The 18,036-nt window shown below is 38.4% G+C and overlaps 1 protein-coding gene across 3 annotated transcripts in view; it reads left to right on the top strand.

The window, feature by feature from the left end:
• Positions 1 to 18,036, top strand: part of LOC126470600 (mitochondrial tRNA-specific 2-thiouridylase 1) — a 91,010-nt gene that overhangs the window by 54,422 nt on the left and 18,552 nt on the right. For 2 of the 3 annotated variants that reach the window (XM_050098554.1, XM_050098553.1), the window contains exon 5: positions 4,457 to 4,624. In XM_050098554.1, the coding sequence (XP_049954511.1) occupies positions 4,457 to 4,624 (168 nt within the window). Of the gene's footprint in view, positions 1 to 4,456; positions 4,625 to 9,191; positions 9,474 to 18,036 lie in introns of all 3 variants that reach the window. The other variant, XR_007586264.1, reaches the window with a different exon arrangement.

Consider the following 18,036-nt stretch of genomic DNA (forward strand, 5'->3'; position numbering starts at 1 on the left):
CATCTACATCACTGCTCTGCAATACACAATTAAGTGCTTGGCATAGTGTTCATGGAACCACTTTCAGCATATTTCTTGACTGTTGAATAGTATGGGACTTTAAGAACACCTAAATATTTCTGTATGAGCTCTGGTTTCTCATATTTTATTGCAACGTCATTCCTGTCTATGTAGGTGAGTCAGCAAAATATTTTCGCATTTGGAGGAGAAAATTGGTGACTGAAATTTTGTGATAAGCTCTCACGCCAATGGAAAATGCCTTTGTTTTAATGATTGCTGCACCAATGTGCGTATTGTATTCCTGACACTCTCTCCTCGTTTTTGTAAAAATACCAAACAACCTGTCCTCTTTTTTTAAATTTTTCCATGTCTTCCATTGGTCCTATCTGATAAGGATCCACCACCAAGCAGGAGCACTTCCAAAGAGGATTGGTAAACATAGTGTAAGCAGTCTCTTATAAACTTGATGCATCTGCTAAGTGTTCAGCCAATAAAATGTAATCTTTGCTTTGCCTTCCCCAATATATTTTCTGTGTGATGGTTCCAATTTAAGTTTTGTTTTAGGGCAGAAAGAAAATCGGGGTCAGGCACTCCAATTTAAGTTGTACGTAATTGTAATTCGTAGGCATTTAGTTGCATTGATAACGTTTAAATTTGTGTAATTTATTGTGTAACCAAAACTTTTTAGTACTCATGTGGAGGACTTCTCACGTTTCAGTGTTCAGGATCAGTTGATACTCCGTATGCATGCAATTTGATTAGAAGCCAATTGTGAGGAATGGGGTCAAAAATCTCCTGCATATCTGAAAACATGGAGTCATCTTAAGACACTGTGTTGATAGCACTCAGGGGCCAGTTGTGTTTCACGAGAATATTATTTTCCGAATTCGTGTTGACTGTGTGTCAATATATCATTTTCTTCAAGGTATTTCATAGTGTTCAAATGTGATATACGAGGTGGAATCCAAAATTTTCAGGACTGGCGCTGCCATCTGGAAAGTACAAGTAGTAGATCTTTGAACTGCTAGGTGGCGAGAATTGCATATCTGATGAGTAAGTGTGCGGAGTGGCATTCAGCTGGGAGGACGTGTTGCGTGTCCACAGTGATTTCCGTAATACTCTGTGTTTGGTGTGTGGCGATTTTATGATGGATCCGCGAACAGAACAGTGCGTGTGCATGGACCTTCGTCAGACCGCATCTGATGATCCAACCTTCTTGTCATGGGTTGTCACTGGTGACAAGAGCTGGATTTACAGTTATGACCGAGAGACAATGCAACAATCGTCCCAGTGGAAGAGCCCAGGCTCTCAAAGACCCAAAAAAACCGAGACAGGTGAAGAGCATGATCATTGTTTTCTTTGATACCAAGGGAATTGTGCACAAAGAATTCGTCCCACCCAACCAAACAGTGAATTCCGCGTACTACTGTGATGTTTTGCGACGGCTCCATGAAAACGTGCGGTGACATTGGCCCGAACTGTGGCATCAAGGGAACTGGCTGCTGCATCACGACAAGCCCTGTCACATGGCCTTGCTCATCAGGGCCTCTTTGGCAAAAAACAACATGGCAGTTGTACCCCACGCAAAGTACTTGCCAAATTTGAGACCTTGCGACTTCAGGCTATTCCCAAAACTGAAACTCAAGTTGAAAGGCTGTCAGTTCGACACTCCAGAGAGAATTTAAGAAGCATTGCTGGCGGTGATAAACACTCTCAAAGAACAGGACTTCCAGAAAACGTTTGACCAGTGGCAGAAGCGCTGGGACTGGTGTGTATGTGCGGGTGGGAACTACTTCGAGGGTGATGGTGACCATTAGTCCAAAGGTAAGGTTTTCAACAGATGGCAACACCAGTCTCGAAAATTTTGGATAGCACCTCATGTGTTCCAAAATCTTACTGCAAATTGATTTCAGTGATATGGGTTTATAATTTGGTGGATTACCTCTATTTCCATTCTTGTACATTGGTGTGATCTTTGCAACTTTCCAGTCCTAAGGTTGGGATCTTTTGTCAAGTGAGCAGTTTTGTATGATTGTTAAAATGGAGCTATTTCATCAGCATGCTCTGAAATGAACCTAAGAGGTTTACCTTCTGGACCAGAAGACTTGCTTTTATTTAGTGACTTCAGTTGCTTCACTACAGGAAGAGTATATAATTCTAAGTTACTTGTGTTGGCAGCAGTTATTGATTTGCATTCTGGAATTTCAGAAATCCATGTTTAGTAACTCTGCTTTAATGGTGTTGTCATAGATAACATTACCATTGAATATTTTGTTCATATGTGGGTCCATGGCTTCCAAGAATTTTGTGAAAAAAACATTATCCGTAGTGAGATGTAAAGTTACCCTTTATTTGTTATACGATTGACCAATTTTGACACTTAAGTCATTTTCAAACACTTATATATAAACATTATGCAATATGTTGTGGCATACAGTCAAAAACACATTCCATATGTGAAATATATCATCTACACTAGTCTAAGAACTAAAACATCATCCTAGAAGCATATAACCACTTCATCTCCTGTGTGAACCACATGAACCACAAGAATTCCATGTACAGATTAAGCAAGTCTTGTATGGACATCTGCCTGTGCTGACAGGTACAGCTGTAGTGCCAGAAACTGGTGAATCTTCCTGTAATACGGAGAAATAGTTAATGTGGTGACGGGGGTTTTCTAACTACATCATAGAAATCTGTAAGTTACTGCTTATAAATAATCATATTGTCTTCAGAAAATTTTTGGCATGAAGTTAAGACAAGCTGTTACAGAAGTTCCTTAGCAGTTTTCTATTAAATTTTGAACAGTTCAGCATCTAATGTCCTTTCAAATTAGAAAAACTAGAAAGCTTCTAAGGCAAACCATGAGCAATCACAGTTATTGCAGCTTAAACTTCAGTGAATACACTATCTGATCAAAAGTATCCAGACATCTATTAATGGACATTAATATGGGATGTGTCCACTCTTTTTCTTTGTAATGGATTGAACTCTGCTGGAGTACTTTCAAGTAAGGTATCTGAATGTCTGTGGAGGAATGGCAACCCATTCTCCCTCGAGAACTAAAACCAGAGAAGGTAGAGATGTTGTGTTGAACACTGGGTCAAGAATAAAGTTGACTTTATAATTCATCCCAAAGATGTTCCTTTGGGTTCAGGTCAGAACTCAGGACAAGCCAGTCAGTTTCAGGAATATTATTGTCTATAAACCATTGCCTCACAAATGCTGCTTTATGGAGAGTGCATTGTCATGCTGATACAATCAACATCTCCGAAATGTTCCTCTCCTGTACACAGCACGCAGTGGTATAAAATGTTTTCATATCCTTCCATATTTAGCATTTTCTTAAGTGCAATAACCATTGGAAGCATCCTTATATCATAACACCATCTCCCCTATACTTTCCCATTCTGCTGTTATAGCTTCCCTATTGATAACAAAATACTCCCTGCCTTCTTTTGTACTGGAGGGTCTACCTCTTGGTCAATTCCGCATTACATGCGGGTGTCTACTTACCTTTGGTGTCTGGATACTTGTGATCAGAGCCTTTTGAAATGTACACAGATCACACACGTGTTTCTCATCCTTGGAAATTTCAGCATGTGAACTGGCACAATGGTTAGCACATTGCTAACTCTATTGTTGTGCTGTCTTCGTGATTTGTGTCCTTATGAACATGATGTTCTTATTTATTTTCAGATTTTGGATTTATTTGGTTCATTATCGATTGGTGTTTTGCTATTCTCATTTTTCATCAAATTACTGCATGCATTTCAGGCGCAGGTCATTTAAGGTTTCTTGTATAAAAGGCAGTTAATGAAAACAAGATAGACTGGAAAAAAAGTAAGCAAACTGTTCATTATTTCAAAAGTAATCGCCATAATTGTTAATGCATCTATCCCACTGTAAGACAAGATGGTCAATGACTTCATGAGGCAGCCCACATGTTGCCAAGGTGGGTTCGACTATGCTGCAGAACAAACAATCCTGCTGGAGGAACGTCCCCAACTGAGCATTATGGCAGAGGTTGAAAATACCGCTTCAGTTGTAAGGTTCTTACAACTAAAGTGATATTTTCAACCTTTGCTATGCTGCATAAGATTTTCTGGGAAGCCCTTACGTATCCTCCATACAGACCCAATCTCTGCCCATGTGATTTTTTATGTTTTTGGAGCCCTGAGGAAAGACATCTGTTACTGTCAATTTGCTTTGGACAAAGAAATGCATGCCTGGGTACAATCATAGTTCCTTAGATAATTGTAAACATCTTCCTATGAAGACATTGACCTTGTCTCACAGTGGGGTAGGTGTATTACTGATCACTTGTTAAATAATAAACAGTTTGTTTACTTTTTCTATGTGTGTCATTTTCATTTGACTGTGCCATATATTGACATCTGTTATGGACTTAAGGCAAACAATTGTAATTAATTTATTTTGATTTCTATTTCAGTATGTCAGAGATAAACAAGGTGCATTCGTGGATATAGACACTGGGCATATTGTTGGTGAACATAAAGGAATACACCACTGGACACTTGGACAAAGGTGTCGTTTTGGTGGTTTGAAGAAACCGTATTTTATAGCCCAAAAAGATGTTGAAAGAAACATCATCTATGTGGTAAGTGTAATAATTGTAAAAATGTGTAACATTCTCTACAGGAATAATACTTTTGGATTAGAGATTTAATACTACAGCATGCTAAAGTAATATACCAAGTGATGAAGTGCAGTGTTTTCATAGACAGTGACAACAAAATCTGAAGGACGATGATTTATATCCCTGTCTGGTCACCCATGTTAAGGTTTTCCATAGTTTTCCTAAATTGCTTGAAGCAAATGCTGGGTTGGTCCCTTTGTAAAGGACATGGCTGAATTGTTGCCATGTCCTTCCTCAATTCAAACTTGTGCTCCATTTAATGGTCTTGTCTTTGATGGGACTTTAAACCATTATCTTTCTTCCTTGCTTCCAGGGAAAACACCACACTGTAGGATGGACACACACACACACACACACACACACACACACACACACACACACACACAATGAAAGGAAAAGAAAAGGAAAAAAACACCTATGATGTGTTTGGCAATAAAAATGCATCTTAATATGGACAATTAAAAGAGAATATTAAAATTATTTGTCAGCTATCTGTGGCTGATCGATCACTCTGAAAAGGGGTTGAGGGGGGTGGGGGGACAATCAAGCAGCCAATCTGATGTTATTAAAACAGCACCGAAATAATTTGAAGAGGATATCTGACACCACACAAAATTTCAAAATGTACAAAGCCATTATGAGGTTGACACCTCTTCACAAGATAGTTGTGGCACATCTTCCAAAACCAAAAACTGTCCTATTGTCAGTAATAAAATCTAGTCAGTTATGATGATGCGCTTTGAAATCAGTGTGACCCAACAATCTGTCTCCAATCCCTGGAGGCAAGAGCTGTTGGTCCTGGGGCTATGACCTGGGAATGAAGTCATGGAGGCAAAATGTTTTATTTCCTGGGAAGATACTGTAGTGCTCAAAAGTATTCTGTAGTTCTGATGTTATGGTATCAGTACAGTTTGCATGCAATCACAGCAGACTATCGTATGTAGCTGTGTCACTCCATCAAGAGCTTCACATTGCTGCAGTTACATATCTAGTAAAAAAGCAAAGTCATAGAATAACACTGTAAGTATATATTTCTGTAGTTGAAAAGTATTTTGTAATTTGATTTGGTGGTAGAGTATTCATTAACTATCATTACTAAGGTATTCAAAAAGTATTTATTCATTTGTACAGGCAATTAGATGCATGCCAAAACACAAAGAATACTCAGCTGATGTGAGAAAACCTGTTTTGTGTGCTTTGAAGAAGGAAAGAGACTATGGCATATCACATCAACTAATAAGTATCTGGAATCAACGACAGAAAGAGGAAGGAACAACAGCCAATTAGCCAAAGTCAGGTCATCCTCGAAAAACAAGGAGGAAGGACAGAATGATTTGTAAGCCGTCGGCTCCTGATCCAAGAAAATCGGCTTGACAAATATGACCATTGCATAAACAACTCATAAATGCAAAAAATGGAAAGAAATATCAATTTTTGAGTGCTACAGATTGGTCTATTGTTTTATGGAGTGATGAAATTAAATTTAATGTACGTTATTCTGATGGTGTGCAGTATATAGGTCACCCAGCAATCCAAAAGGGATGACAAAAAGTACCAGATGCCGATCATTAAGCATGTTGATAGCTGTGTCAAACTGGAGGATGTTTTTCTGGATTCCGTTTGATCCTCTAGTCCAAATAGAAGGCAGAATGGATTGTTTCCTGCACAGTGACATTTTAGAAAACAGTATGGTTTTGCATGGGAGAAAGAAGATGCCACATAATTGGATATTTCAGCAAGACAAAGATTCAAAACACCACTGGCCATTTTTCACATGAAAAATTCAGACTTTTGGAGTGACCAAGCCAGAGTCTGGATCTAAATCCAACTGAACACCTCTGGGATGCATTGGATCAATATTTTAATCATAGAAGTTACTCAAACAAGGATCATTTTGCTGCTGCCTTATTGGACGACTAGTCAGAACTCTCACTTGACCTGTTACAAGAACTTGTGAATTCAATGCCTAACAGATGTGCAGCTGTGATCAAAGCCCCTGGGTATGCAACAAAATACTGACTTGGTCTTCAGATTCGAAAATATTTTTTTTATCCTTTCGTACTTAGACCTACAAATAACTTTTGATCCAGAAGAGTTATTTCTGTTTTGATGTAAGGTAAATTTGTTTGACTAAATGTAGTTTTGTACTAAATGGATTATAATTACATACTTTTCAAGCATCCATTGGCAGTTTTTTCCTATTACATACTTACTTTATGAAATTGTAATTAAGGTTTTCAACAAAATACTTTTGAGCACCACTGCATTTTTTGTGTTAAAAGTCTTTTGGAAGTCAATTCAAGGAGACATAACATTTAGTGAACTGGGAGGAGATATGCCTCAGCTTTATTGTGTCTTTTATGGACTGAAGGTTTTGTCTCTCACAGACACCTGTCTCTACACTCAGTCAGCAATATTACCCCATGTGGTCGAGAGCACTTTGTGTTCCATTATCAGTTTCCCCTCTCTTGTTTCATTGGCGAATGGGGTACAGGAATTAAACTGTCAGTAAGTATCTAAATGAGCTTGCATTTATCTGAATTTACCATTATGGCCATTTTGCAAGATATTTGTAGAAAGTAGTAATATGTTGCTTGGCTCTTAATGATATGTATGAGCCAGAATTTGAATAGTAAATCTCTCAGTAATGCCAACAACTTCTTTTAGTGCCTGCCATTCAAATTATATGAAATTCTCTGTGATGCTATCTACATACTTCTCCAGCCACTCACTCTTTCACTCTGTTACAACATACTGAAGGACAAATGGTATGTTATATAGTCCATGAGGGCAAGCTGAAAAATGATGCCTCTGCATTTTTTATTCTGTTATCAATATTGTTTGAGGTATTATGTGTCATGCTTATTACGTGGTCGACTATCCTGCTTTACTGACCCACATTGCAACCCTCTGCCGCTAGAGGGCTCCAAATTGTATTGTATAACATAGTGCTGTGTAATGTAACTATGTTGCTGCATGAGAAACAATGTTCTGTCATTTAATTTATAACCATAGAAGAGTTCATGAACACATGGAGCATGCTCTCCTTCAGCATGACAATGCCAGACCTTACACGAGCACTGCGACATTATCAACAATCCATTGCCATGTGTTCACTGTCATGTGCTCATCCTCCATACAGTCCCAACATGGCCCCATCCAATTTTCGTCTGTTTCCAAAACTGAAGGAACTCCTTTGAGGACTGCACTTTGATCGTGATGAAGTGGTGCAAGCAGAGGTAAGACTGTGGCTCTGTCAACAAAATCAAACATTCTACAGTGACACTGTCAGCAAACTGGTCTCTTGTTAGGAGAAATGTGATTGTTGCCAGGGTGACTGTTGAGAAATAAATGTGTAGACATGAAGAATAAAGATTTAGGGTGTTAATACAGTTTTATTGAAAAATATTTCCCATAAAGAATTTGGAGGCATTACTTTTCAGCACACTCTCGTACATGCCTCTCTGTGGTGTAAGATGCTAATTGTTTCCTCAGACTTGTCATGGACCTTACTACCTGGCAGAATGATTTCTTCTTTGCTATACACATAGTTTGAAATGTAGGAATTTTGGTAATATAAACACAACCTGCACATGATTAATAATCATTGTAGAGGCTTATCCAACATTGTTGTAAACATTTTTACCTGCCAGCCTAAGATTTATCAGCTGCTGCTGTCCAAAAATTTTAAACAGTCACACTGCTTATACCCCGTTATTATACAGATGCATTATGCACACACGAGAAATGGTAGGAAATGTTGATGACAGAGGAACTAACTGTAATCTATAAAAAGTCGATACTGTGTATTGGGTGTTATGAATAAAGTGCAGCTGCTCACCGTGATGCAGCATGGGCTGTAATTAGCATATGACAGTGAAACTTTAGATATTCTGATACATTAATGTGAAACTGATTTATGCAGGGAAAAATATAGTTCCAAGTTTGGCCAGCAGTTGCAGATACGGTGCTTTGAATGCAAGAAATATGTATAGAAATGTTTCCATCTGTAATAGATTAGTAACAGGACATGGGCAGAAATAGTAAAACAAGTGAGAAAGATATAATGTTGATTTCATTATTTATCACTGCGCTTACACAATTTGTGCAATATGAGCACTAGAGATGTTAACAAGTGCATCCATAAAACCCATGTTATCAACAGTTTCTGGCAGCAGTTCTAGTGGAATCTGAGCAGCGTGCTCCTGTATACTGGTCATCAGATAAGATAGAGACTGAATGTGTCCCTGCTAAATGTGTTCTTTTAGATATCCCCAGAGCCAAAAGTCACATGGATTCAGTTCCGCCGGCCGCGGTGGCCGAGCAGTTGTGGGCACTCAGTCCGGAACTGCGCGACTGCTACGGTCGCAGGTACGAATCCTGCCTCGGGCATGGATGTGTGTGATGTCCTTAGGTTGGTTAGGTTTAAGTAGTTCTAAGTTCTACGGGACTGATGACCACAGATGTTAAGTCCCGTAGTGCTCAGAGCCATTTGAACCATTTTGATTCAGTTCCGGTGATGTTGCAGGCCAAATATCCGGGAAACCTCCAAAGTGAACATATTCGTAGAATGTTGCATTAAGCAGATCTTTCATGGGGTGAGTGACATGAGGTGCTGCCCCATCTTGCGTGAAAGCTGCGGTTTCCACACACCTGTGCACTTGCAAAGCAGGAATCACATGCTGTACAAGGTGATCTCGATAAAGTGCAGATGTCATGGTACACCTCACATGCCCTCTGAGTGTACTCTCTTCAAGAAGAATGGACTAAGAATAAAGGAGTTTGTGAATGCACACCAAAGTCACATACGGTGAGTGAAATGGCCTTTCGTGTACACCACGCTGCTTAACAGTACCCAAAATTTGGCAGTTTTGTGTATTCACTGCATGCTGTATTGTAAAATGTGCCTAGTGACTCCATAGAATATTGCCCGGCCACGTCATCAACTTTGTTCTGTGCCAGAAGCTGAAGAACAAATTCAGAATGTTGCTGCGGATCATTAGATTTCAATTGCTGCTCCACATGGATCTTGTACATGTACTAGTGTAAAATAAACTGCAAAACTTTCCATACTGTTGATGATGGGATGGACTATTGTCAACACTGCACTAGCAGTAGTACTACCCAGGCACATGCTGCATGGTCATTACAGCAACAGCAACCTTGTGAAAAACTTTCACCGGGATAGAACGCCTTGCTCTTCCAGGTACCACACTAAGCTCACCACTTGTTTTCGAATTTCATTATCTTGTTTAGACTATTTAATGACATGGATCTTTCAGGTGATGATACTCTCTCAATGCGCTGTAATTACTGCCATTCACATAAAACAGTTCCACTAACAGTGTACGGTCTATCTTCTCGATAGCCATACTGTTCACTCTGCTTGTGGCTTGTCAAATTAAAGTGTGGATGTCATACTGTCATACAAACAGTGTACAGTGACAGATTTGCTCACGATGGCTAATGGCTACAATTGGCAATAATTTTGTTTCCCAGCATAAATAAGCTCTGCATTAACACATTAGCTGCCATATGATAATTACAGCCCACACTGGACCTTTGGGAGTAGTCGTACTTTACTCATAAACACCCAGTGGAAATGCTGGCTGGTGGAAGCCCTCCAACCTCTGCACTGAGTAATTAGTTCTATATGCTGTGATAGCTTGATGTCAATGAATTTTTGATATTTGTAATGAGATGTTGCTGTTTAGTTGTAAACATCTGTTCAAAGTTGCATGTCTGGACAGTGATGTCATAGTATAACTGAGATTACTTTCATTTGTCAGACAGATTTGGCTGTATTGCTAATTCTGTAAAAGCAACCTGGTTATAAGCCAGGGTATATCTATCTATCTTGAGTAACCAAAATGTTCTGAGTTTGAACTTTGCCACTAATTAAATTTTGTATAAAGATTGTCAGCAATCGTGGTCGAAGACTCTTGGTACAAGAGTCATTCTCATTCTGCCAACAACCTTTTCATAGAGGGCAGAGGAGCAGACGGAGTTTCAGGGCAACATTTTGCCTTTGAGATGGGATACTGCTCTTAAAAGACAGAAGAATCAGCAATAATCAATGGCATGAGGGTGCAGAAGGCAATAGAAACCACTACATTAAAGACACTCAGAGTGTGTACACAGGACACATGACCTGTAATTGAAAATTGTTGTCATCATCTCTCTATTGGAAAAAAATAAATAAAATAAAATAAATTCAGATTAGTTTCATATTCGGATCTTCAAGAAGGGACTGTTAATGGGGAAGTAACCATGAGAAAAAGATTGAACAGCCAATGAAAAGGTAAAATACTATGATCAGGAGCATGGAATATAAGAGGTTTGAACATGGTAGAGAAGTTAGAAATTTGGAAAGGCGAATACAGAGGCTGAGTGTAGATACAGTGCAGAACGGGGGTGGGGTGTCAGTGAAATGGAATGGAAAGAACATAAGGATTTCTGGTTAGACAAATAAAGGATGATAGCAGCAGCAGCAGCAGCAGCAGAAAATGGTATAATGGAAGTAGGATTCATTGTCAGTAGAGTAGGAATGTAGGTTAGAGACAATATTATGAAAAGGATTATTGCGGTTAATCATATAGAGAAGACATTGAGTTGCAGACAGGCACAACAAAAAGACGGGAGTTACTGCGAACAGTTCAGTGATAGGGTTGTTCTCATCAGAATTGACAGCAAACCAAAGATGACAACTATGCTTCAGGTGTATATGTCGATACAAGCAGAATGTGAATAGACACAGAAAGTACACTGGTGTCGAAAATTAAAGCACAAATGGAAATTTTGCAAGATTGAGTTTATTTTGCCACAAATCAGTATAAACAGTTGATAGCAAAGTAGAAACAATGTAAAGAATACAGAATGTAAATAGCTGCGACATGCATAATAGTAGATGAAAATGTTTTTAGATTTTTTCAACTCAACAGATTTGTACACACATTCTGACAACTGGTTGATGTGCTTACTATGGGGTGTGACCATCCCTGGCAACAATGCAGGCCTGACAGTGATGAAGCACACTGTGAATAATGTCATCAGTGTCATGTTGAGGCAATAACGCCCATTCTTCCAGTGGAGCAGCTTGAGTCGTGGAGAGTGATTAGTGGATGCTGACATATTGCAACTCGTCTCCCTGGTGCATCCCTGACATGCTCTATGGGATTCAAATCAGGAGAACAAGCAGGCCACACAATGCATGTAGCACCTTCTGTTTTGAGAAAACATCAACTACTCGTGCTATATGAGGTCAAGCATTAGCATCCATCAGTACAAAGTCTGGGAACACAGCACCTTGTAACAACCATACATAAGGCCCCAAGTCCTCATCATGATGCCTTTCAGCAGTTAAACCTTTCCGAGTCACCTGTACAATTTCATGAAGAGATGTTTGGGTGATCAACATCATCCCTGCCCACACCATTCACAATCCTCCTCAATATCAGTCTTTCCACAATGTTTGGATCTCGAAATCATTCTCCACATTCCCCTCAGATCCGAGTCCATTGAGAACAACTCTCCAGACCAAATTGGGACTCATGTGTGAAAGGAACTTTCGTCCACTGTTTGACTGTCCAGGTGGCATGTTGAACAACTCCGTTCTAGACGTTCCCTTTTGCGAAAACACATCAGAGGCACACATACAGCAGCTCTCCGACAATAAAGTTGTTGAAGCATTCTCTACATCATTTGCTTTGATACAACACAACCAGTGGATGCTGTGAGTACAGATGCCAGTTGCTGTGCAGTACTAAGGCAGTACCATCATGCCCGCCACATAACGGCCCTCTCTTTCTGATGTCACATGTGGTCGGTGTTGTCCTGGTCTTCGTGATACAGTTTCAGTCTCTGTAAACTGTCACCACATCTGAGAAACAACAGAACAATTCCTGTTAAGCCATTGGGCCACATGAGTTTGCTACTGTCCTGCTTCTGATATTCCTATGGCCTTCCACTGCAGAGACTCTGGTAGGCATCTTCTCTGTGCAGTGTTCACAGCAACTGTGGATGTAGGACTACCCACCAAACACTCTGCATTTGATGGGTGCCCTGACATCATCATTGGTGTGGTTTTCCATTGACTGAAATGCCATCTTCCATGCAGAACATGATCATACTGACATCTGTTGACAGTTTGTATAATTATATCATGAATTAGACACAGCATGGGAAAATAGCTGTTTGTTGATTTAATTTTGGACATCAGTGTATATGAGGGCACTGAATTAGTAATTCAGTAAGTAAAAGGAGATGACAATCTAATAATCATGACAAATTGGACAGCGATAGTAGGGGAAGGAATAGAAGAAAGAGATACTGGAGAATATGGTCTTGGTAGTAGGATAGAGAAGAGAAAGACTAATTGAGTTCTGCAATAAATTTCAGCTAGTAATAGTGAATACACTGTTCAAAAATCATAAGAGGAGGAGTTATACTTGGAAAAGACCTTTTTGTTAGGTTGGCTGTGACCATGTGTATGTCTCAGCCCAGGTAACTAGAAAAACTTTACAGGGTATATACATGCGATGTATCTCGAAGTTGGACATGTGCATTTTGATCGTCTCAACTTGCATCATATTTGCTTATCACCAACAGCAATGGCAAAGAAGGAACAATGTTTGAAACACTGTGTGTGTCTTCTTTTTGGAATTTAAAAAAATCTCAAAAAGTACCCTGTTTAACCTTTACCAGAAAAAAATAACGTATTAGTATTTATACTGTTCCGATTTTTAACATAGCTGGTGCCCGTTCCTCACGCTGGGGTAAATTAGAATATGCAGGTATTTTTTGCAACATTCCTTTTTAATTTTCAATAAAATTAAAAAGGAAAATCTCTACCAGAAAGTATACAGGTCAGTATTCTAAATGCTATGACTTCTAGCGTGGTCGTTGTTCCCAGTTGATATTCACAGGTCTTTGAGATACATCACATACAGAGGGGCACACACTGACACTCAAGAACTCCACAATTACACATTTTTATTTACATTTCCTTAGTTGTCTTTCAGTTTAAGGCGCCGGCCGCGGTGGTCTCGCGGTTCTAGGCGCGCAGTCCGGAACCGCGCGACTGCTACGGTCGCAGGTTCGAATCCTGCCTCGGGCATGGATGTGTGTGATGTCCTTAGGTTAGTTAGGTTTAAGTAGTTCTTAGTTCTAGGGGACTGATGACCACAGCTGTTAAGTCCCATAGTGCTCAGAGCCATTTTCTTTCAGTTTAAGGTCAACAATATTTATATCGTAGTATTGGCCCTGACACTAAAGAAACAACAATTTATGCTGCATTTTGGAACCATAATTTTTGATTTATTGCAACATATGTTTGGCACTGTTCTGCAGGCATCAGTAGGCACTATATTCTAATTAATTTCTGAAAATAAATGCATTTTTATGCATGGGCTGCTCAAAATATTCTTCTTGTCTCCCTTTACATTTATGTATTGTAAGGTTAGGATCTTATGTCCTTGTTCACGTAGGAATGAAGAGTTTTAAGTTGTAATATGACAATTCATCTGTAAACTGACAAAAAAAGATTGTTAATTTTAAACCAAAGAGCATTTATTTGGTTAGAAGAGGGCTTTTGTCTGACAGATATGTGTCGTATTGCGTATTCTACTGTTCTATATACTCGAAGCACCAAAATATGAAGTTCCGATTTTCTGTTTCTTTATCTTTATATACTTATATATTAATGACAGTAGATACTCAGATGTTACACTGTTTTATTTGTTCAGATCGTTTTAGCAGTATGTGAAAAAAAAATACTAATAATAAATTAACTTTTCAATTCCCAAGAAATTTGTAATTTTAGAGAAGTTGAAACAGCACACAAAATTTTCTGTTTTTTGTTCTAGTAGGAATAAATTCACCATTGCGAATTGCCTTGCCTTTATTAATCTGTATTTTAGTGTAAAACTTGCTAAAAAAAGTTGGAATATACATTTCGTAGACCACACTCACTGATTCAAAGCAAACATGGAAACCCATGTAATCGACCAATACAGTTGGAAGCTCTGTGACAACACAATCAGCCAATGATATCAGTTGACGTCTGTCGAAAATAATCTGATGACCGACATCAGTTGCACTGTGACCGAACCCTTATTAGTGCATGGATTATATTTTTAATTAATCAAAAATTCATATTCGCAGTGTCCTGGGTCTAGTGGTTTGTGCTCCGAACTATCAAGCCAAGGGGTTGCTGGTTCGAATATCATGGATAAATATGGGTGTGATAAGTATGAGCATTTAGATCAGTAGCATGGATTTTTCTGTGTATTTAAGTATGTGTATTATGCTGTCTAGTTGGCATAGTACAAGCTTCGGCTTAGTTTGGGGCTAGAGGTGGTTGGTGTGATTGTTGAAAGATTTATTTGTTTATTATCTTTTCTGAAATGTACATAATGGCTCCTGTGTGACTAAACCCCATCTGGGAATATTTTTGGAGAAACAGTGAGAAAGCAACTGGTAAAGTATGTAGTAAATCACTGTCTCTTGGTAGTGCCTTAACAAAAACACAGACCATTACAAATATTAAAAATAATTTGTCAAAAAGTCATAAAAGTGAATGGGCAGATTATTGTAAGACAAATGAAAAACACCAGAGTTTGATCAAAAAAGATCTAGAGACAATTAACTCTTCGTAAGCAAAAAGGTAGTCAAACAGTCTACTTTACAAGACACAATTAAGAAAAGAAGAAAAGAAGTAGCTCTGCCATGGCCTGATAATCATCTGATATTGTTGTGAATCGATAAAAGTGTTACGGATCTCATTATTGTCGACATGCTACCATACAATGTTGTTGAAGGGGATGTATTTCATAGGCTCAATTTGACTGACCCTGGCACACCATCCAGGTACAGGAAAAAAGTCTGAGAAATACTTTAGAATGACTTTAATGCCAGCAAAATATGAAAAAGTAAAAGGGAAAGTTGTACTTTTTTTAGAAAAGGCTGGATGGGCAGTTTTACCACTGACATATGGAGTAATCCAACAAAGACATGCTCATTGCTGAGTTGCACAGCACACTTCATTAAAGGCCGCAAAAGGGAAAAAGTTATGCTGACAACAAGTGTCTTGAAACAGGATCACACAGGGCAGCATATTTCACAGAAACTTAACCAAATTATTCCCGAATTTAACTTAACAAATAAAATCCACATGGGTATCTGTGACAATGCTTTTAATATGCAAGCAGCCATGTGTTGTGGAAAATTTGCTTATATTGGATGCATAGCTCATATGCTGCAGCTAGTTATTCATGATGTTGTATTCAAAGACACTGCTGTAATGGATATAATAAAAAAATATTCAAACAAGTTTCAAGAAACATGCGAGTTACCCAAACAGGTTTTGATTCTTGATGAAGAAACCCACTGGAATAGTACTTTTTTAATGTTGGAAAGACTCATTGAGCAAAAAACTGCTGTCAATTTATGCATGTCAGAACACAGTGGGATAATAATCCCAACTGCAGAAAAAGGATACAAATGAGCTACTGTATGATAGATAGTACTTAAGTGCTTTCATCAAGCAACACTTGGTATTTCAAGTAACTCTTCATCAGTATCTTTAATAATACCATCGATCGTCATGCTTAATTCAAAATTGACTACAAAAGATGAAGATACTTAAAACATAAAACTGTTCGACACAGTTGTGTGAGACTAACAGCAGTGTTTCGTATGCAAGAAATACTCCACATTTATTGATTGCAACACTAATAGATATGTTTTAAAATGAAGTATTGGACTAGCAATGAAACGGAGAACATGAAGACTGAAATATTATCATTTCTACAACAGAATGGGTCTAGGTCAAGTCAAATAGCTCGTATGGACTTAGATATTGATGAGCTAACCCCTTCCTGTTCAGCGTCAGGTGCAGATATCGAATATGCATCCTCATAAAATGATGATGATTTATGGAATTCAGGTGATAAACTTGCATTACCAGTCACAAATGGTGAAGAACATCTTAACATGTTATTTAAAAGAACCGTTGCTTCTCAGGAATGTCGACATCTATGAATATTGGGGTTCTAGTCCATGTACTTATCTAGGCCCAATTACACTTATATATTTATCTTCTCTGCCCACTAGTGTTCCTAGTGAACAATTGTTCAGTGCAGTGGGACAGATATATGCAGACAGACAATTGAACATGATGGGTGTAAATGTGGGCAAATTCATATTTTTAGCTTACTACATAAGATTGTTCAACTTCATTTATTAATTTTGTTTTTCATTGATAGATATTAAAATGCTAATGGAAAGTTAATATTCATTTGGCTTTTATTATGTATTTTTCCAATTTTAATTGTTAAAGTACTTTTTTTAAGTAAATAAATAATATAATGGACCTTATTCCAAAGTGTTGTTATTTCTGACAGTTTGCAAGATAATTTTAATCATCTCATTAAATTGTTTATATTATATTTAAAAAAATCATTATTTTATTCACATTTTGCCAATCTTGAATGGAATTTCTTGGGGCATAACCTTTGGCTTTGTCTTCAGCTGAAGGTTAGGGTGATAGCTGATTAATCAGCTTTGGCTTCGGCCAGAAATCGACCTTCAGACAGACACTGTTTATCAGGTTGAACTACAGAAACCAGTTGTTGAATGACCAGCTTTCACAATTGTTAAAGTGATGATACATCTGGTTTCTGTATGTTGAAGGGATTTTGTGTTATGCTGATTTATGTTAGTATTATTTCACATCAAATTAATTGCTCACTTACTCAGTCATCCATGGAAATACTTAGTAGACGCCCAGGCAACATCAGTGCAACTCCACCATCTTTGTGATAATCCGATAATGGACCATGGAACAATTCAGATCTGCCATACTATTGGTCATAGTGTTAATGATTTGGGACCTTGCATTGACATATTGCATCAACAAGCCTTGTGACCCTATTTATTTTTGGCATGTTTGATGATAATGTTGTAGTTGTATATCAAAATGCCATGATTCCCTGTTGTTGATGGTAGCTGCCTGTGGAAGCCACTATAGTATTTTAATGACCACATGGCTACTTGTATCTGATGCAGCATGGGATTTCTAGGTCCAAGGATTATCTGGATGTGTACCTACTTTGGGATACATTCTCAAGTATGTGATAATGGTGTCATGATTCATTACCATTCACCAGATTCAAGTCTACAGCATTTTTTCTAATTTACGTAGTTGTTCTGCAGGACAGACACCGCTGACGATAGACAACTGCTCTTCCTGGCCTTGGTAATTATACTTCTTTTTTCTGTGGCCAGGTGTCCTTCCTTTGTGAGGAAAGTCCTGTGCATAGCGTTTCCCATGGATACTGTGAGCTTTGTTCTATTTGTATTTGTTGTATAACTTT

The sequence above is a fragment of the Schistocerca serialis genome, chromosome 3, assembly GCF_023864345.2.
Source record: "Schistocerca serialis cubense isolate TAMUIC-IGC-003099 chromosome 3, iqSchSeri2.2, whole genome shotgun sequence".
NCBI lineage: Eukaryota > Metazoa > Arthropoda > Insecta > Orthoptera > Acrididae > Schistocerca > Schistocerca serialis.